The sequence below is a fragment of the Ixodes scapularis genome, unplaced genomic scaffold, assembly GCF_016920785.2.
Source record: "Ixodes scapularis isolate PalLabHiFi unplaced genomic scaffold, ASM1692078v2 PGA_scaffold8__174_contigs__length_109621045, whole genome shotgun sequence".
Lineage (NCBI taxonomy): Eukaryota > Metazoa > Arthropoda > Arachnida > Ixodida > Ixodidae > Ixodes > Ixodes scapularis.
The window spans coordinates 37,098,790-37,125,500 of NW_024609883.1; the positions used below are offsets into that span (position 1 = coordinate 37,098,790).

At 43.2% G+C, this 26,711-nt stretch overlaps 1 protein-coding gene across 1 annotated transcript in view; it reads left to right on the top strand.

Moving 5' to 3' along the window:
* Nucleotides 1-26,711, top strand: part of LOC8037483 (nucleolar protein 4) — a 156,900-nt gene that overhangs the window by 74,147 nt on the left and 56,042 nt on the right. The window contains exons 2-3 of the mRNA XM_042286834.1: nt 17,153-17,290; nt 18,496-18,966. Coding sequence (XP_042142768.1) covers nt 17,153-17,290; nt 18,496-18,966 — 609 coding nt within the window. The remainder of the gene's footprint in view (nt 1-17,152; nt 17,291-18,495; nt 18,967-26,711) is intronic.

Sequence of the window (26,711 nt, forward strand, 5' to 3'; positions counted from 1 at the left end):
ACGCGATGCAGCTACTACCCAGAAATCAGAATGTCGAGTGGAATATGTTATAGGGCTTGGGTTTCTGGACGATGCTAAGCGTATCAAAAAGCTGTTTATATATATCGATATTCCTGTTTATAATTCACTCGCAGTCTAAAATCATAGTATTGAAATGCATTCAGAAGACCCAGCCCAACAAAAATTTGGTTAGTATGGAAATTATATGGCTCGTTGCATATGATCCTTAGCACTCTTTTCTGCAGTGAAAATAGTTTTTGCAAATTAGTTTTTGTGTTGGTACCCCAGCCTAAATGACAGTAGATCAGGTGAGATAAAAATATTGAGTTATATGAAATCAGCTTAACCCCAATAGGAAGAACATGGCGATGTCTATGTAACATACCAGTTATACTGGCAAGTTTAGAAATTATATAGTCCACATGTTCGGTCCAAGAGTGTGCTTTAAGAAAATTACCCCCAAAAATTTCAATTTGTTTACTATTTCGATTGCAGAGGAGTCTAAAAAATGTAGCTTGTCAGGATAATATTCCTACTTTTTGGGCTGAAGAAGGTCACCTTTTTTTTTTTTCTTCTTATATATAAGATTATTCGAACTAACCCAGGTTTCTAGACTTTTTTATGGTCTTATTAGCAACACAAGAAATTTAATTGCAATTTTCAGCTGAAAAAAGAGGCTGGTGTCATCAGCGTAAATGATAACTTTACGTGTTCTGCTATGTTAACTATATAATTGATGTATATATATATTAAAGAATGGTGGCCCCAGTGTACTGCCTTGTGGTACTCCAGGGCCTGCTTGCTCGAAGCAGAGTCTCAGTTGAGACTGCTCAAAGAAAGCGCTGTCAAGGCTAGCGCTCGAGCTTAAGCAGAGTCTCAGACGCTCGCGCGCCCGAGCCTTGGCAGCGCTTTCTTTGAGTGCTCTCAACTGAGACACTTCTTCTAGCAAGCCGGCCCAAGTTTAATTGATTTTGTATTGGAAGTGTGACCGGTAATAATAACGAACTGTTGGCGACTTTCTAATCGCGATTTAATGAGGAATGCTGCATGTCCTCTGATACCATAAATATATCTTACGTTTTTGAATGAGTAACCCGTGGTCAAAATATTCAAATGCTGTTGTAAAGCCTATGAAAATGCCTTGGTCTACATTTCTATCTTCGATGTTGCGTAAAATAGATTATTCTTGGTTCAGTAAAGCTAGTTCCGTAGAAAGTTTCTTTCTAAACCCGAACGGGGGCTTTTAATAATGTTATGTTTTTCTCTAAAAAGAGTAATACCCCTGTCAATCGGGCACCTAAAAGGACCTTTACGCCAAAGGACGTTTTGTGTAAATGTCATTTAGGCAGTGCCACACGGCAACTCAAATGGCACTTAGCGTAAAGGTCCTTTTCGTGAATCTGAGTTCCCGCAACTCCTTTACGGCTTCTAAAGGCCTACCCTCGTCAGCAGCGGTCTACACTAGAGAAGCGAATTGAAATAACAGATTGTACCGATATAGAAAATCAATGCTTTTGCATTTTTGTTGTTGAAAAGGAGCGTGTTTCACGTATATTCTGTACAAACCTCGCTCTGCTACTAGTTTTCTGTACTCACGGTCCCAGCTTTCTGGTAGGCCTCGTCGTCGCTTGCTCGCATCGTCCGCTTCGGCCACTTCGGTTTTCCTCCTCTCGACTTTCCTTACAACCATAGTTATCGAGCTTTGATTTCTCTACTTTATATTTTGTCATCCTTTAATAGGGTACTACTAACTGTACTGTATATATTTCTGTATCTCACTCTCGCGTCGTGCGATACGTCGAACGACGGAGGAGGGAGCGTCCACGAGTAGGAAGGGGTCGCCGCGCTTCCATTGGAGCGTTGAGGTGACCTGGGCGCTGATACGACTTCGGAAGGATCGGCAGGAGGACCTCCGACGCGTGCGATGGATCTCAAGCGCGAGCGCGGCGCTGAACCGAACAGGGCAAAAGCGTATAGCAAAAGCACGGAAACGAGCGGCAGCACTGAGCAACGTTAGGACTGAGTGAGCGGTAGACGCCCAGGGTTGCCGATTGACAAAAAAAAAAAAAAAACACTTTGCTTGGGTTTAAAGTAGACTTTGTTGTCATCACTCGACTGAACTCGTCATTTAGTCCTTTTTTAATATATTGTTTGCTTAAGAAAAACTTAAAAACTTAATTATATCGCCAAAATAATATTTTTTTTTTCTGGCGTGGACGTGATTTATGCGTTTGAACCGAGCTACGAGACTTCAATCACTGTAAACATAGATCCTTAAGGCCTTTGGCGTAAAAGTTTTTTTGGGTGCCCGTCTGACAGAGGTATAAGACTATTATCTAATATTTCTTTTTCTAAACCTTTCGAGAACACTGGGAGAAGTGACGCAGGTCTGTAGTTGTTCATATCATTTCTATCACCTTTCTTACGAAGTACAAGTGCCTTAGCTATTTGCATTTTCTTTTCTTTTTTGTGGAAGGGATGTGGTGGTTTCTAATCGAAGATTAAAGATATAAGCCAGATAGGAACTGACAATGTCTGGAACGTGCAGAACTGGACGTATCTGTATACCATCGGCGTCGCAGCTATGACTGATATTGACGGTGCGGAATACTGAGGCCACCTCTTCAGTTACCGGGTTTAAATAAACAATTTCATCTACGGTTTGGTGGAGATAAGAACAAGCATCAGGCCATGTCTGGATTCCCTCCTAAATTAATAAAAATATATCACTGAACACACTAGCCAGAGAACGACCATGCAGTCAGTTCAACGTCATTATGGGTTATTGATTCGATTCTACTTGTGAGTGCCGTTGCAATTCAAAACAGAGTTCAGCTTTCTCCACATTACATCAGTACGACGGGATACCGTATGAAACAAATTGTGATAGTCGATAACTTTTCCTTTTTTTCAATTTCTTGTTCAAACTATTTCTGTACGCCTTGAGAGTAATAAGTTTCTCGGGGTCTTTACTTTTTGATAAAATATTGATATAGCTTTTTTTTTTTTTTAATTTGAATCTGCAAATAGTTTTGATGTTATCCATGGTTTCCGAGCTTTCTGGAAGCGCTTAACGTTTACACAAGGCAACGGTTCTCAAATGGGGGTCCGCGAAGGCCTGTTAGGGGTCCGCGAAGCCCAGCGTCATCGCTTACGCCCGGGAATAAAAGGTGTTTTTTCTCAGATTGAGAAGAAACGTTCCAATTTTCGGGTGAGTCTTCTCGTGTGTGTGTCAATGAGAGAAGTCTACTTTACACTAGCCGTTAGTTATCATTTATTTACTGAATCATTATCATATTTAACCTATACATTTCCCTTCCCCTCACTACGAACGGTGTCCTCCGTCTCCTGCGCCGATCCACAAGGGGTCCGGGAAGCAACAATGGTTGAGAACCACTGACATAAGGGAAGTGTTTTTTTTTTATATATAAATGGCTTTGAAAATTTGAAGAAATGTCTCATAAGCTTGATTCGCCTCAGCTTTATTCAAAACCTTAGTCCAGTCTGCACTGCTGAAACTATTTCTGAAACGATCTAGGCTGTCGTTGATAATTCTTTGTACCCGAATTGAAGCTTATTTCCGTTGACTTATATTTTTATCTAAACAAAAGAAAGTGGCAAAGTGGTCACAAACATCGCAAGCTATCACACCTGATTTTATTTTACGCAGCTCGAAATGGGAAATTAATAAATCAATCAACGTTTACGACGTGGCAGTAATTCGCGTTGGTTGATTTATAACGTTCACACACCCGTTTTCCTGAAACACCATAGTAATATTCTTTTTTGAAATAATATCGCTTAACATGTCAATATTAACCCTGCCCAAAGTATGTTGTACATTTTTTCGTCTGTAAGCATAACAAAAGACATCCAGTAAATTACAAAACTTCGAAATGTTTTCATCTTGGGGACGATAAAATACTGGCACAACATGTTCATCTATTTTTATCGAGAGTAGTTCATAGTCATCGGTAGAGAGACGATACTCACATGAAAGTTCGTAACTCATTTATTTATCAATTAACATGGCAACACCGCGCTGAGATGGTCGATTTACGGAATGGGTATTGTAATCAGAAAGTTTGAAAACATCACTAACACATTTATACCCAGTCTCCTCCGCTAACATGATTGCATCGAAAGAGACATCTAGCTCATCCAAATTAACACATTTATTTTTGACTTTTTTTTTTTGTTTGTTTGTTTTTTTTGTTTAGAAGAAAACATTTTAGAAAGGGCGCGCTTTTTGCCCCAAACATATTTTAAGTTCTCGTGGTGATATAATGTTGGCGGTCGCCATCTCGCGAAGATAACATGAAGTAACATTTTAGACAAACAATAAGGTTGAATTATCGAATCTTTGCGAGGTAATTCACATTTTTAACAACAAAAGGTCGATCTCCATCTCTTTCGCGGACAAGAATCTTTCCGTTTTTGTGCCATGCATACTGGAATCGGTTGGCAGTCGCCCAGTCTTTCGCGGCGCGAAGCAGTTCCCTGTTATGACGGGTAATTTTTTCTTGGATGTAGATCTCACACCGATGCCTTCTTAGTGCATTCTTTCTATCGAGTCATTGATCTCGAGTTTGCTGTTTTGCAAAGCGAACGATGACTGCTGGAACCTTTCCAGGTTTCGGAGGGAGTCGGTGTGCTGATCCTACCTCCGGTTCTGCGAGATCTGGTACTCCTATCTTAGCTGCTACATCGTATATCTTCTCGAGCAAGTCTTCATTATTAGTAAGCGGGATGCCATGAAATTTGAGATTTTGGCGTCTGCTCCTCCACTAGAGGTCAACCAGTCCGTCTTTCAACTGGGAAACATCGTTTTGGCATTTGCTCTCCTCAAGTTTCGTGAACCGTGCTTTTAAATCTTTGACGTCGGCATTTTGTGTTGCCAGTTGGGGCATGACCTCATCATACTGATCCGACATCATCTTTACAGATTGCTCGATACCGTCTATTGCTTCTTTTAAATTTGGGAGAATTTCGAGTTTTTGACTTATTGAAACGAACATCTCTATTATGTCACCCTCCGATAGTTTAGTCTCCCTGAAAGATTGACTCTTTTGTTTGCCCTTTTGGCCAAGTCGGGCATTTCCATTCTACTCTAGCGCTTTCTCCTTTCTTTGATTATAAAACTCGCCAGGAACACTTTTTTTTTTTTTTTTTTTTGCAAAGGTCTATGTAGGGTGTTTGCACTGAGGTAATTGTATCCATCATTTTCTTGTTATGAGCTGTCTGGCGCTTGCTGAAATTGAGTATTCCGAAGATTCGCATGACACCATCAAACCAGTAGCGCACAAAAACTTGCAAACTCTAAGACTTCCAAGGGATCTGGGTTGCTTGCGGCTCCTGGGACTCCTAGAAATCTTACATCCAGAGGTTTTCGGGAGTTCCAGGAGTCGCGATTCTGTACTGAAAGCCGTAGGAAAGTCAACACTCTGAAGAAACCCTATTCCTCCTTCCCCCTCTCTCCTCCTCTATCTCTTTTTTCCCTTAATTCCCTTTCCTATCGACAGTGACATGTGCGCCCAGAGCGTAACTAACAACAACGTCGATTTCCTAATAAACATCGCTTCAACAACAACACCAACAAACTTCACCCTGCCTTTTTTTTTATTATTCGTTTGTGATACATAAAAATTTTTCTCACTCAACTCATTTTAACAACAAAATGGCGGATTGACGTAGTGTGAAAACGTCCTATAGCCGATGACAAGTTAAAAATTCAGTGGGGCAAGTTTGGTGTCTCTTTATTATTATAATAATAATAATAATAATAATAAAGAGACACCAAAGAGTTCCTTTTTTTTTTTTTTCGAGATCGTCTCTTTGTGGCGCACACTGCATTCACGCATCCTAGAAAGCCCAAATTTACACTCATGCGTTTTCCTTTCATAACAGGACCAAACATCGCCGAACGCATCTTTTGCCATATATACCTTAGAAATAAAAAAGCGTTTGCCAAGTTGTTTTGGCCCTGATTTTGGAAGAAGAAAAACTGCGCATTATTGTACGTTTTGGTTTTTTTATAGAGAGACTTGTAAAGTACTCATGACGGGTTATCACATATAATTGTAATCCATTATTTTGTGGAGTAGTTTTCTAACCACTTGATTACTTGCGTTAGGTAGTATTAGCGAGAGAAATTTGATTACCTTTGGAAGTTATTGTAACCGTTCTTTATTTACAGTTACAAGTAATTTTAATTGTAATTAATTTCTTTTTTACTAACATGTGCAAGACTGTCTCTGGATACTTTGATCGCTCGGATTGAGTTTGCTCAATAGAAAAACAATCCCATAAACCACGTTAAAAAGAAACTGTGTTTCCCATCTTATTACATGAATGGCGAAAACAAGGGAAAATAAAGAGCTTTCTTCTCTTCTAACGCGGAACTACTCCTTTGTAGTTTCATATTATAAAATTAACGTAGCGTATACTACAAAATCGACAAATTTTCACTAATTCATTGTTCATTTTTATTCCATTATTACTTAAACATTTTATTTTTATTGAAATAATCTTGATATATTGTTTAATAACAGATTATTCGGCTTAATAAAGAGTGTGTATATGTGTGATTGCGTAACTATTAACACTGAGTGACACAGGCCAAAGTTCTCCCGAAATTAGCAAAATTAACTAAACCATCTTTTTTTTTTTTTGCAATTTAAAGTTGTTTATTACTTTGTACTTTTACACCTTAAAACAGGAACTATAACGTACTTAGAAACGGACCTCCGATCAGTCATGGGTAAGTTACTTTTAAAAAGTAATTCGTTACAGTTACAGTTACTTTCAGAAAAAAGTAGCGAAGTTACCGTTACAGTTACCGCAACAAAAGAGTAACTCGTTACAGTTACAGTTACTTTTAAAAAGTAACGACGTTACTTTTCAGTTACTTTTCTATAACACAAAAAAAGAAATTTAGAAAAAACTAGAAAACGCCCCTCCACAATGTTTTATTGCATAAAACTAAAAAGTACACTTTTTACTTCATATTGTAACTTAGCAGCAGTTGCTTCATGAAGTTAGTGTTTGAAAGTTTCCACGCCAGAGTAGTGGCGCAAATCAAAACACGAGACATGCGCAGTGCCCTGCACGTGTATTGTTGTTTCACGGTTGATTCACCCGATTAAAAAGCGTTTACACAGAAAGAAAAAAACCACAACATAGGTGGTGCTTCAAGATACTAAGATGTAAGTGTTCACTCACAAAGTACAAGCGTGTGCGTAATGATAACTAGCTATTTTTTTATAAAATCTACATGTGGCTATATTCGGGTCGTGACTCGCGAGGAAGAACGTATTCACAACTTTGTGCAAGGCCATTTTGACACTCGAAATGTCGGAATGGACGATTTGGAAAGTGCAAGGAATGGCTGAATTGCACTCGTTCAGTGATATATTATTCATAAAACACTGGAAAGTAACGACAAAAGTAACGTCGTTACTTTCATCGTTACCTCAGAAAAAAGTAATAGAACTACAGTTACAAGTTACATTTTTAAAAAGTAACTCATTACAGTTACAAGTTACCAAAAAAGTAACAAAGTTACAGTAACGCGTTACTAGTAACGCGTTACTACCCAAGACTGCCTCCGATGCTTGTTTAAGAATTTCTCCGCCCATGCAGGTGTGATTCGGCCGGTTCCATTTTCTCCACTGTCGAGAAAATGGTTCGTCTTTTGTGTCCCTTCTTACAGCATCGCGGCTCTACGCATGAACGGAGGCATGCAAGAGCCCGGTCGCTGCTTAATCGCGGATGCATGTTTATTTATTTTCACAAACATTGCAGCGACGAATACTAAATAGTAGTTGTAATGTCGTCTTACCTACTTGCATATATATCACACTAAAAGAAAATATAGACACTCTTTTTGGAATACTTTGAGATTGAGAGTGATTCAAAAACGCCACACACGACAATCGTGAAAACCTCGTCGCTCTTTCCCGCTTTTTTTAGATTTCTTTTCTCAGAAACTAAACACGTGAGGACATTAATATAAAAAGTATTGTTCTTCTTGGAACATGCGCCACGAATTATAAAAATTTGAGGCAAAATAAAGAATACGTTGCCTGAATCCAAATGAACCCGCCCATATATATATATATATATATATAGAAAAAGATCTGTCTCAGGCCGAAACGTCGACGAACTTTATGAATGATATGTTTTAAAAGCTCCAACAACCGTCTAAATTGCGCTTTCTGCCATATATATATATATATATATATATATATATATATATATATATATATATATATATATATATATATATATATATATATATATACCTTTAAAGTTCTATAATCCGTGAAATGCGTTATGAGAATCCGCCAGGGAATCGGCGTGTCACGCGACGTATATTTTTCCCCTAAATTTAGCGGGGAAACTGAATGATACTATGGGTCACGTAGCTTCGGTTCAACTGACGTCAATTTCCCTCCGCTAAATTTAGCGGGAAAACCGGACTGGTGTCTATACGTCGCAAGACGCGAATTTTCCCCCTAAATTTTACGGGTAAGCGAATTGGTGTATAGCTCACGGGCCGTCAATTTCCCCAAGGTGTATAGCTCACGGGCCGTCAATTTCCCCAAGGTGTATAGGCCAGATGGCGTCAGGTCACGCCACGTGACGCCACTTTCCCACCAAACTTAGCGGGGAGAGTGAATTGTTGTATAGTCTACGTGATGTCAATTCTTTCCGCTAAGTTAAGCGAAGGAACTGAGTTGTTCCGTATGTCCCGTAACGTCGGGTCACGTTACATCACATTTCCCGCTAAATTTAGCTTACAAATTGAATTTGTGTTCACGTCTCGTGATATCGATTTCCCCGCTAAATTTAGCGGGATATGCCACGGACGGACGGACAGACAAAAGAGAGAGACAGGCTGGGAGCAATCTGATCTCACAACAAATTATGCAGAATATGATTACAATTAAAAAACAAATATTTTAGGACGCCTGCGCAAGCGTTTCGGGGCGCGAGGCGTTGTTCACACTTAACTAGCCCCCGCGTTTTTTGGTTGTTTTGTTTTTTCAACATTTATCGATCACTGTGTTTAAGGAGGCAGTCGAGAGATGGCGCCACGTGTCCCGCTTCGGGCTTGTCGAAACGTTGGTTTCGTTGGTTCCCATCGTACGTCGTAACTCTCTCCATACGGGTAATTAATTTGAGCTTTTGCAGCACGCGTTCATCGCTTTGAGGTCCTGTAATCATGCCACGCTCATGGCCTTCGAGATGGCCCGTGCGCAACGCAGCACGCAGCGGCAATCTGAGGCCATGCTACGATCAATACGATCACCGCGTTTAACCAAGTATGGGAGAGATGGCACCACGTGTCGCATTCGCCGAATGTTTGCCGAAATAGTGGTTGCCTCAGCGCCCGTTCATTGTGTTGAAATTGTTAATCTGTGAGAGTCCGAATGAGCGACTTATTCATTATCTAGTCTATGAGTGATCGTGTTAAAGAGATACCAAAACAAACTTTACAGTTTAATTGACCCTTTCCTGACTTCTAATTCAACGGAGCGGTTGATTCCTCACCCAGCAACCAATGAAACATTCAATGAAATGTCATACCGGTGGCGTCGTGCGCGTTTAGCCAGGGCCGGGTTATCAAGGCTTGAAAGGGCTGTAATGAAACTGTCCCTCCTCGCGAATGGGGCCTCCCGATGCCAGGGACGAAAATAGGGTGTTGGTACTTTGCCCCGCAGAACAAAAAAAAAAAACTCAGTAAAATGGTAGGCAGGAAACACTGATGGTAGCAAACATCGTCAATTGAATTATTGGATGCCTCCGTGTGAGCGCTATGCTTTTGTCTTAATACTTGACCTCAGCCCGTTGTTCCTCAATGTTATTAGTTCTTACGGGATGAACGACCGCGCGAGAGGAATCAGTGCGGCAGGCCACCGTTGCATGGAAGGCGGAGGTCCGCTTGAATGGCAACGCGAACCCGATTCCATTGCACATTCATACACCTGCCTACTTGAGCGAGTGAGTGACTCGTCGCAATATTAAAATGGCTGACCAACTACACGCCGTGTAACTATCGACACAACCCCAATTATTTTCCTGTCTACTCTTGCGGTCTTGACCAGAGACCCATTCATTGCCGTCTGTCTGCGGGGAAGTTCTAAAGTGAATAAAAATAGAAAATATACAGATTTTTTAATCTGCTACTCACGCTCTACTTTGGTTTTTGTTTAATAACATTTTTTGTACACAAAATTGAAAAAGAAAACGTCAGTGATGCAGCGTTTTTATTAATGACCTGGTGATATGTAAAAGGTCCTTGTGAAGGCGCTGTCTTATAAAAGAAACAAATTGCATACAAACCCGTTGTGCTAGAAAGCACCAGCTGAAACACAAAGCTACCTGATCTTTTTTTTATAGTGTATAAACTTAATTTTCCAGATACAGTAAACACCAGAAAGCAAGCAAAGCCCCACATTGAGCAATTTTATATATACTTAAGTTTGTTAGACGCTCTTTTTATGTGTTAACTAAGCCGGGAGATTCGTTTTTGTATACTCTTCATAATCACAAGGAACAGTTATGCGAACTGCTAACGAAAAGGGAGCCCGACTTAGTCCCTCGGGGGACTAAATGCGTTGACACTACCATTACCTTACTGAAAAATTCAGTTGTATGAGAAATTTCTCGTGTCTAATAAAGACATATGAATCATACAAAATCTATAAGAACATATAAGAACCATATAAGAACTATATAAGGACTATATAAGATGTGTTAGAACCATTTAAGCAACTTATAACAAACGTCTCCCAGGTTTCTTATATAGTTCTTATACGTTCTGATATATCCTATACAGTTCTTATATAGTTCTTATATGGTTCTTGTACGTTCTTATATATTTTGTATGATTCATATATGTTTATTCGACACGAAAATTTCTCATACAAATGAGTTTTCAGTAGTTTAGTCCCCAGCGGGACTAACGGGGACGGGAGCAACCTTTGCGACCTTGCATTTAGACCCCTGGGATTAAATGTTGCGCACTCGCATCTAGACCCCTGATACTAAAAGTGAATCCGTTACATTCGTCCCGAGCCACTAAATGTTTAACCCTTACTGTTATTCCTATTGAACCAAAAATTGTACCCTGAGCTGAAGAAACAAGCTTCGCGCAAGTCTGCTGGTAGCCTGGTGTACTGCAGTCTCGCAAACAAAATGCTGCAGTTCAAGTCAAACTTCGCTCTCTTTATTGCCTCGTAAATACAGATCGCATTCAAGGATGACCGAAGTCGAATTTCCTGAGAGTTAGAATCCACGCTTAGGCTGAATTTCGAAGGGTGCACTTGGGTCGACGATGACTTGGGCACTGCAAACGTCTGTCCTTACAGGTCGTGGTCCAAGCACCGATTATTGGAGCACCGTCAACTTCTTGCCTGTTCGCGAGAGATTCGAATGATTAGTAGGGATGCCGCGAACCACCCTGGGTTCGATTTCGAAAGGTTTTGATATTTTCAAGCCTAACTGAGGTTCGAATTCAAAAGATTTCGATATTTTAGACCGTACGGAGGTTCGAATTCGAAAAATTCGCAACTTTAAAAAACCGTGGAGTTTCGAACTCGAAAAGTTCGAAGCTTTCATGGTTTCCAAAAGTTCAGGTTCGATTATTTTGAATATCTATTTTTACTTCAGGTTCGAGAAATTTGAAGATTTCGAAGTTTCCTAACTTGAAATTCGAGAGCTTCGAATGTTTGAATTTCTTTCCATCGGAAATCCGAAAAATGCGAACGTTTCGAATACTTATAGATATAAAGTTCGATAAATACGAAGATTTTTAATTTCTTTCTACATAAAGTTCGAAAAGTTCGAAGGTTTCGAATTTCTTTCAAGTCCAAGTGCGCAAAGTTCGAAGTCCGGTTTTCATGTTCCGCCACAGTTTCAGTTTCAAATAACGTTTTCAGGCCTCACTGGTTTTCACGAAATCAAGTTTAGAAAAGTTCGCGTGTGATATTTAGACTGCGCGAAGTTGGTCAGGCAATTAAATGAGACGACGATTGTCCCGGATGTGCTGGAATATTTGCCAGTGCAGTGTGACTTGTGACCATAGATCAGTAATTGTGGCCGCCAGCCGGGGTGTCATTTAACGTGCATCACAAAGTAGTGATCCCACGAACGCACTCTTTAACGATACTCGTCCAGTTCAAAACGGCCAGGGCTAGGCAGGTGGTTGATGCTCAGAAAAACATTGAAGCGATCTGGCAAACTGTCTCCCTACCCCCCTTTCACGCTGGTAGTAATCCGATCGAACGCCGCCTGAGTGAGTGACGCTGGCATGTAGTAAGTTAAGTTTGTACATGATGCAAAATGCTGAGACTGAGAATGAAATTTGAAAGAAAAAGTGTAAGAAGACAGAAAAATGGGGACAGGACAACGTCTCAAATTCAGCTCAGGACAACGTCTTAAACTCAACTCAGCTAAAAACTAAACTCAGGACAACGTCTCAAACTCAACTGAGCTGAGTTTGAGACATTGTCCTCTCCCCTTTTTCCTTTCTTCTTATACGCTTCTTTCGAATTTCACTCCCAGTCACAGGATTTTGTATCATGATCAAGATACACCAGCTCGCCTGCACCTCGACAATTTTTTAGTTTGTAATTGCTTTGGAGGTTCATTTTCCTGGACGCGGAAGAAACGCCGAGCAAAAAGAACAGAAGCCGACACCACTTGAGGTCCAGGAGCGTTCTACCATACCAGTTACGTCTAAAGAAGAAAAACGGGAAAGAAGGGGGGGGGGGGGGGGCGCATGTCTAACCCCCCCCCCCCCCCAGGTATTTCGGACTCTCAAAGGCAGTACGGCGAAAGAGGGCATGGTCGAGCTTATTTTAATTTGAAATTATTTATGCATATGTATAGCTACTGTCGCTCTACACTGCATAAAAGATCACGTTGATGGTCATTGTTAGAAACTCGTCGTCAAAAGGCACTACTCATCACATGCTCGATGGTTCGGAAGTTCAAAGCTATATCTTTTCGGTCTAAATAACTGTGTCATTAGTAAAAAAGTAATAAATAAATAAACATAACAATAAATGCAAAAATTAAAAGCTGGAGAGAAAAATAAAACTATCAAGAACCCGCCGGAAGTGTTGTATTCTTGCATATTTAGAGGCCCAGAACTACGAAACAAGTTTTTCCTACCAAAATATATACAGGCTAAAAGAAACACGTCCAAAAAATGTAAAATTAAAAAAAAATTAAATTTTTTTTTATGACGTGCTGATTTTAAACAATTTTAGAAATCTTCCCCCATGAGTTAATTCATTCCTCAACGTGAAAAAAAAAACAATAAATGCATTATTTTCTATCCTACAGGTGGTAATGATGTGTACTGTCTGCGATGTTAATTTAAATGCAATAGCTCAAACAATTTAATGAAAGAATTACCAAGTTTAGGGCATAATTGCCCGTCGATATATGCTTGGGTATTTCTTCAAAACTCGTCTTAAACAACAATAATCATATCTTTAGACGACACTTACCTTGACTATGCATATATCATTCTTAAAAAGTTAGCTTCGGATATAGCGCGCTTCAAATATGGCACAAACGACAATTGTCAAATAACGCGTCGTCCTTCCTCGCTCCTTCGGGAAACTATTTCTTTAAAACCAAGCATGCCAGATGATTGAAATAAACGGCATTGTCTTTCGCAGAGAATGCGGCACCGCATGTAAAAAATGCGAAAAAAAAAAATAACGAGTGTACTTCACTGCTTGAATCCAAATGAAACCGCCCGCCAGTCTTTTGAAGTTCGTCGAACTTGTGACTTTTCAGGAATCGAAAGTTCGACAATTTTCGAATTCTTTAGATTAATATGTTCGAAAGCTCGAAAATTATCGAATTTCTTAGCTTAGGAAGTTCGAAAGTTCAAAAAGCTTCGACCTTTTTGGTGCAAGAGGTTCGAAAGTTCGAAAATCATCGAAATTTCTAGTCTATCAAGTTCGAAAGTTCAACAAGCATCGAATTTTGCAGCGTTATAAGTTCGAAATTTGGAAAAGCGTCGAACTTCTTAGTTTAACAAGTTCAAAAATCTGACTTCCGTTCAATTTGTCGACTTGGAAAGTTCGAAAATTTGAATTCTTTCGAACCTTTTGAACCGCTTAATGTGATAATCGAACCTTCGGTTCGAAAAAAAGTTCGCGGCATCCCTAACGATTAGTAACACTGGCTGTGTGAAATACCTGATCGCTAGACAAACGTATGAGACGTAACACGCTCATAATAAAATATCAAATAGGCTGCGTAAGTGCTGCAACGGTTCACAGAAGACATGCGATTTGTTGACAGCAGACCAGCGTAGTATTAGAGAGTTACAGTGGATCGTACGCTGCGGATTACAGAACCAGCGGGCACGTGCTAAATCTATGCTTCAAAGTGACGGCACGAGCTCCCACTAGCAACGCAGAAGTCTAGTGTACGGTCGAATAAAAGGCGCTATACTATAATCAAAAGCCCTTGCTAAAAAAAAAAAAGAAAAAAAAAACATTAGTAGAATTGGTATTTCGCTCGTTTTTATGTGGTAACCGCATTCGATTGAATCGCACGTCTCTGTGCTACATGACATAAAAAGCACCCATGGTGCCAAAAAAAAATGTAAATAGAGCATGGCGCGCGCTTTGCAAGCTCGAGAACGCGCTCAAACTGATCACTCTTTCTAAAAACGGAATTTCCCCGCTAAATTAGGCGAATAAATTGATGTCACCTAGTCTTACGTCACCTGAACTATGCACCAATGTAGTTTCCCCGCTAGATTTGGCGGGAAAATTGACGTCTTGTGACCCTGCGTCCCCTGACCTTAGCTTTTTATGTATATACCAAATTATACTTTTATTCGAAACATTTTTTTAAGGCGTCTTTATTGCTAAGTGAATGCCGTTTTTACTATATGTTTATTGAGCTCGGCGGGCATTCGAGGGGCGGACAACCGTTCTAGTCTGGTCAGTAATTAAGTAAAATTTGTTAATTAACTCTTTAATTTGTGAAAATACACATATGGTTCCAATTAGAAACTTGCTGAGCGTCATCCAGAACCACTACATCAAGAATCTTTTTAAATACTTTGAGCTCTTGGGAAACGTAGTAGTGCGCTAGAAGTACCAAACGTGCAACAGGTACGAGGCTGGCGCTATGATAAAAGACGGAAAAATCGCGCGGACGCCTTATCGCACCGGTAGCGTTGCTCCTGCTGCTCGAGTAATACCTTTAGAGCAGTGCTGCCCTTCCCGCGCGCTCAAAGTCTTCCTGAAAATTACTTATTTAGCGGTTTTGAATGACTCTCAGTCAGTTTCTAATTATAATCTTATGTTTATTTTCAATCATTAAAAGTTAATTAACAAATTTTAGTTCATTACTCATCATGTTGCGACGGTCGTTCGCCCCTCGAATGTCCGCCGAGCTTGAGAGACATATGGTGATGAAAGACGGCATTCACGTCACTAAAGGCACCTTTTGTTTAAATTCGTATCGAATAAAAAATTGTCATCCGGTATATTGATGCCACGTCGCATGTACTATTGAAGACTGTATATAGTATTCTAAACAAATTAAAACAATCCCTTCTTAAAAACTGCATCACATGCATCGTAGGACTTTGAATTTAAAGGTCGCTGCCGATTTTTGTCTCCTCTTATTTCGTTCACTTCATCATTACTACAGCGGGCCTCCCCAGCATTAGCCTTTGCAGAGGCTCGTCAACGCCCGTTTCAGTGGCTTGGTACCTCTTCAAGACAAGAGAAGGCCAGCAATGGCGGCTGCTATCTGGCGCGTGTGTAAAAACGTCTTATACAAGAATCGTCTCTATAAAACTGCCCGTCGTCGGCGAATCTAGATCGGCTCACCAAGAACGAAGAGGTCAGTGAGATACTGCCTATTCCATAAACCAAAATGGCATCCGCACGGGGTGGAGTGCCTGGTGCTACTTTCCCAGGATCCTGTGATTTTACTCTTAACTTAAAGTCCCTTGAAGCGGCTCTATTGGCGACGTGCGCGACCGAAAGCGTCGCTGTGGTCGGCCTTCCACGATTGGCCCAAAAGCTGACTATGAAGTCGGGAAGGGTATACCGTCGACGGAAATAGGAAGAATGAAAGAACTTTAATTTCGACGGTGTTGGCAGTGTTGCTTTGAGAGCGCAATGATCTCAGGCTTCCACCATGCTATTTACAGGCACCATCGAACTTGTTGTTCGCAAGGTAATGACGTCACAAGGGGGAACCATATAAGGGCGCCGCCAAAACATCTCGCCGCTAATAGGAAGTGAACGAGGGCGGAGCACCCGCTCGTGCCACATGCCTCGCGCGTTCACAGAACAATGGTTGGTTGTACTTGTATGAAGTGCGAAGCGTGAATTTCATCGAGGTATTTTAATCTCTGTACGATACACCTTTCCAGAAGCGTTTGAGGGCGCGTTCATTGCTGTGTTTGTGTGTTATGCACGCGCACTTCCTGCCTGGCCGCAATAGACCCTTTCAGAAATTCAGTGCCATCTGGTGGTTCGTAAAGCAGTTTAGGTTTTGCCCTATCAATGGCGGAAATGAACTTGTATCGGCACCGTCACTTTCGCAAGTCGACGGCACGCGAGGAATTGTTCAGTGTGAGTTCTTTCTCGATCACTTTCAGGTCGATGGTGACCAAGAACGTGCATTCAGAACAAAGCTCCAACCCACTGAGATGCCTCGAGAAAATTCTATACACCAAAGTGCTTTAAAGCCGATTGTGTGCCACGACAGATTGACTGAATCTGAGCAATTAGAAATAAACGCTTACGTAGCTCTTGTGTTCCAGCCCTACTTCGCTTCGTACTGACCCCCGAACGTACAGGCCTCGCAATATCCGCTTAGGAGCATCTTCAACGTCTTCCTTTATCAGTCACTTGAAGGCCGCCATTCGTAGGGCACAGATGCCGTTCCACAGATGATGATAGTGATCAAAGTGGCCAGACTGAATTTCGGGAAGGGTCTATTGCGGGCAAGCACTGGCTGGACTGTGATTTAGCACGTGTGGACTGTGATTTTTGTAAACAGTAGAAACGTCTGTACTAGTGTCACGAGTCCCTTAGGTGAAGTGCACGTGAGTTGAGCGTGGGAACCTCTTTCTTCCGTTTCATGGCAGAAAGGCAGCGAGGGCGAGACTACCGTCTACAAGCGGGTGGCCGTGGTGGAGAACTTTTTCGACATCATCTATGGCGTTCACGTGGAGATGGACGGGCGCGGGGGCAAGCACGCCGGACAGAAACGCACCTACAAAGCCGTAAGTGACGTCACTATCTATCCGGAAATTTACGCTATAGTAGTGCTTGGACTCTTCGACCTCCTGGCAAATGCCTTATGCCGTGCCCCATTTCGAAGTGTTCCTCTACTCCGTTTCGTTCCGTGTCTCCGCCGAGCTCGGGCGCTTGCGCAGTGCAAGCATCGTGCAAGTATCGCGCGTGGCAACATACGTGCTCGTGTTTGTATAGCTTTGCCTTCTCCGAGACTTCCGAGCACTAAGCGCTGACAAAGGGATTAGTGGGTCGAGCCGCAAACGGTAGCAGCCTTTGTCCCTTCCCACCCTCCCTCTCTCTAATCGGAGCTAACAAGAACGTCGTGCGCTCCTTGCGCAGTGTTTTGTGTTCGAACGCCGGACACCATTCGGCGTTCGAACAGAGGGTAGGGACGAATGCAGCTAGCCTTTGCGTCCTCTACCCACTAATCCTTCCTATCAGAGCTCGGCGCGCTGACGTTTTCCGCGCGCACTCATTGGCGAGTTTTAGTAGACCGTGTTTCCCCCTCCGCTAAGCCCCTCCGCTACCCGGAACTCTACAGCCAAGGCCACCGGCGCGCAGGCGCAGTGGCGATTCAGTGCTCCGCTCTGCAGGGCGGCTGCACGAAAACGAGCCACAAAATCTCCCTGTTTACTTCCCTGTCAGTTTTTCGTTGCATATAGGATTGATTTTTTTTCTTTGGATATTCGTCGAAACACAGTTATGAGCTTGAGATACGACCTTATACGTCGCTCGTCTCACGTGTGCTCTTCTCAGTGCTCACGTGGAAATGGACGAAGCGTTCTCCTATAAATGTTCCTGGCGTCTTCTAAGTAAAGCAAAAAAATAAAAGATAAAAACTTCGATGTTTATTTGTCTATTATTTTTCCATTCCTTTTTCCATGATCGTCCACTGTTTTCAATCCATGATCAAAAAAGTATGAAACCTTATTTGCTTTTTTGTTTCGACTTCATAATCGTATCTTTTTAATTGCAAGAAAAGAAGGAAGAGAAAAAAAAAAACGGACAGCGCGGCACGGACGGCATTCTGTTCTAAGTAATGTGAAAGAATGCGAATATGTGAAAGAAGTGTAACGTGGCCGGTAAAGTGTTTCCTACCTATTTTCGTCCCTTTCCACGTAATATGCTGCATGTTTTGTCTTGAGTGTCTCTCCATCGAACTTATAAATTCTGCTTGTCCCTGATGGCACAGATCGCCGAGCTGTACGCCTTCCTACCACGAGAAGCCGTCACCCATTTTCTCATGTCCTGCTCGGACTGCCAAAAACGCATGCACCTCACCAACGGCTGCCTCACTGGTGTCACGAGCACCACCACCACCAACAACGGCGGCGGCGCGACGCCGGACCTGGCGTCTCCCGGTTACCCCGGCAACGGCTGCGCAACGACCGGAAGCGCCCCATCGAACGACGTCATTTCCGGAGGAGACTGCGGGAGTGGCGCCATCTCTACGAGCTCCCCGGAGTCGTCGCCAGATGGCGACGCGAGCGGCGACGGCGGCGGCGGCGACGGAGGCGCTCTTGGAGCTTGCGTGGCGGAGCCGGGAACGACGCCGGCGGTGATCGCGGCTGAGTTGGATTTCAGCGTGCCCATCACTACGGCCTACTTGAAGCACATGCGGAGCCTGGGGCTCTCGGATGGGGATGCCCTCAATCATAAAGAGGTGAGCTCGACAACCTTCGATGCTCGCACTACGAGCTTCGTAGATTTACGGGCTTGACCGAAGCGGCGGCCTTTCAAACCTTTCCAAAGCGAACCTTCGCGCGGAGTTCCCATTTTTCGAGGTCTGTTTTGGTTTCGGTTCGGCGTCGGCTGCGCGAACGTGCTGCGGAGGCAGACTTTTCCTGCTTGAATATCCCGAGCTCTAGCAGCGTGTTTGTCGTGTACGCCGCTCTCGCAGAGTTGTTTCGTCAGCCGGGGTTCAATCTTTTTCCTTGTCTTTCTTTCTTTTTTTTTTTTCCCCCTCTTTTTTTGTCGTTTCTGTATCAACTCTTTCTTCATTCATTCTGGTCTTCTCTCGAAAACTTTTCTTTTTCTTCTTTTGTGCAAGGGGAGGTGTTTGTTGCTAGAGCGCCGATCGGCGAAGCTGCGAAGGGGAGCGAGGAGAAAAAAAGCGAAGGAAAATGTGGCGAAGAGAGATCTCTATGACAACAGGTTGCGCTGCGGTGAAGGTTGTACCCGCGATACCGTCTCGTCCTTTTATTCTGCCGCTTTTTCTTTTTCTCCTTGTTCTCTGCGTTTCTCTTTCTTCGTGTACGCCTTATAAAAAAAGGCCGAAAACAAACATTGTGTTGCTCCGTTCGGAGTTTTCATTGTTCCATGTTCTTTTCCAGACGCTTTGAAAGGTTGCTTTCTGCTCTTCGTGAACGCGTTCGGAGTTTTCGAGAACGTTTTTATACAACTTCAATCTTTCGAGAAAGGATTTCGCGACCGGTACTGTGTATTTTTCTTCTTTTCCTCTTTCTTTTTTTTTTTTCTTTCACCACTGCGTTAGTAACATCATATCCATAACCTCGATCCGTAAAGTGTTAATCACTGGTTGGCTCGCGAATACCTTAACTTGAATCAAGTTTTGTCGTTGTTTTACGGATGTATGTGATACGCGGGATATGGTAGAGGAAGTATTTACTGGGAGTTATAGCTGAGTGTGCGTACAAATAGCAAGCTTCCACGTTATCTTTTTTTTTTTTTTTTGTAATTTGCTTTTTAAGTTATCCGGACAGCCGCCGTAGTAGCACACTTCGTTCTATGAATGTCCTTGGGATGCCCTTAGGACGTCCTAACATTTTGGAGATGTTTATAGGACATCCCCAGAATGTTACAACACCCTAAGGATTTACATAACTAAGTGTGCTACTAGGGCGCGGACTTCTAAGTAAGAGCTTGTTGTGAGTACGCTCAGTGAACAGTGCGCTCTAATATGACTTGCAGTGGGTACCCCCCCATACCTAATAAATTCCCAACGTAAAGCGCACTGCCTCTTGCAAGCTGCACAACAACCGCTGCTCATTGCGACTTACCTTTTGCGGTAAAAAGAGGACGTGTTCCAGTTCACTCTGCTGCTTCGCTGCGGAGGTTTTCGCCAATTGTAAGAAGCTTGTTTATTGTTTAGGGTCAACGTTAAGTGCATCTTTTTTTTTCGTACAGGCTTTCTGCTGTCAGGCTTTGAACGTAATGCAGTAAACTGCTGAATAGTTAGTTGTCGGGCGGTCATTGACACCGTTTCATTCATATCCCGACGCTTGCGTTTCTGGTATCCAAGCTACCGCAATTTTCTTTGTAATTTTCATATTTTTTTTTTTTCAATTTCCCCGGCCACGTTTTACTTCCTTTTTCTATGAGCGGCCTTTTTAGAAGTATCGTGTTTTCTTTTCTTTTTTGTAGTTGAGATACCCTCCTTTTTATTTATTCCAAGCTCCAGTCTTCTCAGTTTCCTGTAGTTTCCTTTTGTTTAAAACATGTTGATCCTTACTTTTCTTTTTCGCTCCCCATTTCTTTTCTTTTTTTATAAAAAGCGCACACAAAAGCACGCGCGGCATTTCCACGGCTTCGCCCGGTCTGTCCATTGCTTTAACTCACAAACACGCATGCACCAAAACACACACAGACTGGGGCGCGCATGCATACACCGCGCCAAACTTCTAGAACCGGGGGCCCACGACCGCTCCCCTTTTGCCATCGACCGCCCCAACTTTTACTCCCTTCCCCCTTCGATGTTTCCTTCCCCCACCCCTCAGCGGAACACCCCCGCAGTTTCTCCCCCTTCCCCCCGGCCACGCTTTTTCCTCCTTTCCCGAAAGAAACCCTTCAGTTTAGGGAAGAGAGGAGCGCGAAGGCGGGCGCGCGACGAACACGACGAGTCGGGCACTGCGCGAGTGCGCTCTACCATCGTTGAAAGTTAACTCAATTTCAAGGCTTGAAATAATCTATCGCTGTTCAGTTTTTTCTTTTCTGTGAGCTGTCCCTAAATAGGTTTTAAAGGAAACGGGAAGTAGGATTGTATGCGGCCGCTGTCCTGTTGTTTCAGTGCTGTTGTTTTTTTTCGGTGCAATGTAGAAAATTCGTCGCGTTCGACGACGACGTTGCTCGCGACACGGCAAAAGGCGCCCTCCAGCGTTCTATTCGTTAATTAAACAGGGACAGGATGCGGCGTGTTGCGGGTGGGAAGACAAAAGGCTTAGGGAAATGGGGAAGGGGAGAGTCGAGCGACTGCTTGCTCTTTAGTGCCAATTGGGGAAGTTTGAGGGAAACTGGAAAGCTGGGGGGGGGGGGGGGGGGGTGCAAGCGCGTTTTCGCGTTACAAGGGACGCCTTGAGTTGTCTGGGTCTTTAGCTTTCTGCGAATTGATTTCTGGGAAACAGCCCCTGGTTTTCTTTATATTGGTGGTTTACCCAGAATTACCACGAACTTGCCATCTCCAGTTCTTCCTTTTTGCTTCTTGTTTGTCGAATTCTTTCTCTCTCTTTCTTTCTCAGTTCACTGACTGCTGTCAATTGATTTTGTTTTTGGCCAAGTGGAATGTGCTTTTGTGCGGCAGCATTTGAACTGCTATAGCGTAGGTGCTCGCTGTTAGTTCATTCGTATCCGGAAGGTGATAAGTGGCGTCAGTGTTCTTTTCTCGCTGAAACTGAGTGTGTGTCGTGTGTTTACGCGAGGGTTTATGACGTTGCCCGTATTATCAATACCCGGTGACGTGATCCTATATGCACCCTGATTATCACTGCGATACGTTTCGCGGCGTCCCGCACCTCTGTATCTACCGCATTTTCATGTCTACAGGTCCCGCCGTTGCATAAACAACATCCCTAAAAAGAAAAAAAAAAAATAACTTGAGAATTGTGAGGATAACTCAACTTGTGTCGTCCCAATTTTGGTCCCTAGTCTCAGGTTTTTTTTTTTGTTTTTTTTTTACTATGATTGTTTACCAGCTCGCCTGTGCAGTAACCCTTATTTCAGTAACCCCAATATAAATGGAATTTTTTGTAAAATAAAAAAGTAGGTATACAAGAAACAGTAAGTAAACAGGCGAGCTGGTTGACGTTACACGTAATTGAAGAAACCGGATACGACGGACAAAGAAGGGTACAAACACAAAACGTCTCAAACGCAGCTACTGAGCTTTATTAACACAACCGTTTATGTACTATTTCTCACACACACGTGTCCCGGAATTTGCACAGGTCTTTGTCACCTTCAAGCGCGGTAAAGACTAAAAAACCTTGCCCTAATTTTTTTTTTTCTTTTTTTAGTAATGGCGATTGACGAGAAATAATTCGAGAAATATGAGCCTCGTTCATCCCCTCGACTCGGAGCCAGAGTGAGCGGCCACGTGGCCTGGTGCCTATCCTATGTCCCGAACGTTAACCAGTGCGCTGGGGTTTCCAAAGTAGAAAACGCGTGAGCTCCAGGCATTGTTAGAGTTCGGCTATTCTCATCACCGCAGTGGTTGGGCATGGGCCACTACCCGAGTGTCCTCCGAGCCATTGATTGTTGCGAGCCGAAGTCAAGTGCTCAGGCAGTTCTCGTGTCCAACCGATGATCCGCGCTCGACTGTCGTCAGGCGGGTGGTTTCGATCCCACAATTACATCATCACGCTTTGTAAAGGCAACCCTGAACGAAATAATCCACTTTTATCCTCGCTATGTAGGTATACAAGTCGCACATTAGTGAAAGCCGTAAAGATTGCGTGCTGAGCCGCTGCAGGAGAGAACCTATGTCGTTATATTTCGGAACAGCGGAAGAGCGAGCCATCGATGGGTGTGCTCTGCCGTTCCTCACTTGTCGTGATTGTCGACACGGCCTTCATCTGGCGCAGTAAAGTTTCATACTTAAAACCGCACACATACACATACACATACACATGAGTCGCACTTTGGTATCAGACGCACCGACGAAACTTTGCGGAAATCCCATTGCAGATACACCGGAAAGTGCTGGAACTGTGCAAATGTGAAAATATGTAATTTCGCAGACTTCTCTTAGTGTTTAGAGTTGAGCATACTTTGTTGTTAGTTTTTCGTGATCGATTATTGTTTTAGCTGGTTCGCGATTGCTAAATTTATGATTACGACATATTGTTCTTCTCTTACGTCAGTCACATAGGTTGCGTAAAAGAGCGTTCTGAATATCGGCTAAAAAGCTGACGTCATTCGTTCCTACTTGATGTTCGAAAAAAAATTAACTGATTTTAGGTGCTAATCTATACCGCGACTAGCGTTAAGGGTAAGCGAAACAAACGAAAGTGCTTCGTCATATGAGAAGAGTTTTAATTCAAATCGTGTAGAAACGTTTGAAAGCGATGCTGAATATTTCGTTACTTATAGAGCAGGCATATTACATTGGTGGCACTAAAGTACCCCAGCATAGGCTGGAACGCATCTGTGAACAACGAAACCGAGAATCGTACTGAAATAGGGACATACCAAAAAGAGTTCTACTCTATTTTTGAAAGGGATAAGAGAAACGAAGAGTATTTTTGTTTCGTCAATCCCAAATATGGTATTGGGAAACTCATACTATGCAAAGCTTGTAAGCGTCGCCATTCCTGAGTTCTGGCGGTTGTCTGGTTTCTTCGAGCTACAACTTCTGCGGCGTGAAACTGACACGGGAAACCGAACGCTCGCGGCGCATAAAACACGGACATGGACGCGAATGGCGTCACGTGCAAGTTGCGTATTGACGATTGCAAATGGCGCTTCTGGCGGCCGCCACGTTCCTCCTCGTGTGAGCAAGCACTTGCAATAGATCGATCTCGCTAAGCGTTAGGCGCATGCGTGACGCCGCCGTAACTTTAGTTCACGGGAGGCAGACAGCCGTGCGTGCGAAGGCTCGTGCCGTCTCGCGCTTCACAAGCGCAGAGCTCCAGCAAGGTTGTGGCACGTGCAAAAAGACTAAAGTTCCCTCGATGCATTGCGGCAGCGGTGGCGTAGTCAAACTGGCTGGTGAGAGAGGTTATTGCTGGCCTGCAAGAGCTATATTCACGCGGACGCTGCACGTGGTTTCACGCATGGGGCACCAGTCGGGACGCCATACTTGCACACGTCTACAAAGAGTTTTAGTAGATCGTGTTTTCAGGCCACGCTAATCGTAGCGGGAGCTTGCGCTGTCACTTCGATGCATGCTGTGAAGCGCGCGCTCGTAGCGGTAGCGGGCCTTTGAAAACGATCTACTAAAACTCCCTAATATCGTTTGCGATTTTCGTATGGTACCTGACGAAGGGTTTAATTCTCTTAAAGCTGCCACAAAATTATTTTTCTACTTCGCTAAATATTACTTAGAGTCACTCCCTGCCGTTAATAACCGAATAAACTTGCCTTAGAATTTTCCCTCTAAAGAATAACAGTCACCAAAACAAAATCGAGACGTTTGAGCATTCTTATAGCCTCCTCTATGCTGACAACGCCTGGCAGATCGCCACGACACGCTGCTAGCGAAAGTGAACAGGTAGAGCCATAAAACCATACGTTGGTCCATGGCTTGGCTCGTTTTGGAAGTCGTTTCGCCACACTGGGGCCAGGCTCTACTGGATCGCCCATCGTCGTCGAACGATGCCGAGAGACGCCGAGAAAAGGACAACCTCGTATTGTACATCTGTATTGGGGTATGTTAAGTTAAGCGGAGCGCTTGATGGACCCTCGCTAATGTTGCGTTATAGTAGTAACAGCCTTATAAAAAACTATAATTACATCGAAAAATTTTAAAAAAGGTTAGGCGAAGACATTTAGACTGCTTACGTGTAGGAATGCGTAACCGTTCCTACACGCAGCGCATTCCCACAAGCAGCGCGCCACCCGTTCCTTTTTTACACGGCCCTCCGGCGGCGACATCCTGCTCCCCATTGCGCGGGCGCGGTACTTTGCCGGCTCCACGACTTCGGTGACGATGCATCTGCGTTGCTGTGCTTTTCTTTGTGTTTTATCTCTGAGGCAGGTTCCCTTTGACCTTGAGCGCACCCGCCGGCTATTGTGAGGAAGCATCTGCGTTGCTGTGCATTTCTTTGTTTGGTTTCTGAAGCGCGTCCGCTATTAGTACTATAGTCACCTAAAGCTAAGAAAAAGGCGTGGCTTGTTATGTTCCCGCTTCGTGATTGGTTCCTCGGCATTCTCATCGGCTGGTGGTGCAATCTCATTGGTTGCGAAGTGATAATGAGATGCTGAAAGCTCGCCACGCCCTCTTTAAGAACCACGTTCTACTGATGTCACGTACCTTTATTTCTTACTTCGTCTTTTTATTTTGGTTTATACGCAATGTACTTTTTTTTTTCTTCGACTTTTATACGCGCAGGCTGGATTTACGCCCTTCTGTAACTCGCGTATGTAGGCCTACGCTCGTTGTCACGTGAATAATAATTTAAAAAAGGGACCAAGGTTAGGGCAGGGTTTGTATACGCAGTGCGAAGTAGTTCTAACAAGATTTCGTTGTCGGGGCCTTTTGACGTTTAAAGCATATCCGTCTTGATAAAATAACAGATGGCTTATTTAAAATGCGTATGAATATATCTGAATCCACCACACAGAAGGTTAAACTTGTAAAGCTGCGCAAAAGAGGCAGAACTTTTTTTGTGTGGTCTGTTAGGTGAATACGAGCTTAGGTTCATAAGAAGTCTGTTGAAGACGCGGTTTGATGGAGTGGACATTGACGGTTTGGCTGACGTACTCAACGCGCGCTTTGTTAGGCGTCGAAAAGGTTGCGGGAGCCCGCGCGCTTGGTACTTTCGAGCTCCCGGCTACCGCTGAGACGGCCATGTTCAGACGCTAGAAAAGGGCGTTCGAGAAAGAAACAAAGAAAGTACAAAGGGCCGGAGTGAAGCGGAGAAGAGGAAAAGCGCGTTTTCGGCTCTCCTTCCCTGCACCTGTGACTGGCATAGCACGCCTCACTGCCAACAATCTGAGTTGGAGGTAACTTAGACCTAGCCGCAAATGTTATTACAACAATGGGTCGTCGAAGACATCTCGGTGACTACGACGGCGCGATTTAAGATGCAGGCAATAATGTAAAAAGACCGTAAAAAAAAGTTTTATTTGCTGCGAAACGAAAAACAACAGCAAGAACAAATGTATCACCGAATGTTCAGTCTTGGCTCAAATGTAGGGCTAGCTGTCCGGGCCGGATGCTAAGGTTTAGGAGTTAACCCCTATCGAATTCCAAAGTTACGAGTGATTTTCGAAAATTCCTAGTGGGAAAAAGGGTGGCCGACAAAGTCCATGGCGTGGGGCTGAATAGCGCGAAGCTCCGGGAACGGTACTTATTTTCCCATTGAACGCTTCAGAAAAACACTTATAACGGTTTAACAAGCTATTAGATCTAAAACGTCGACATCCGGTCCGAATCCCAACTGCTAGCGGTACATTTTGGGCGGACACTAAAAATTCAGAAATGTGTAAACGTTTTTTTTAAATTTTTTTTAG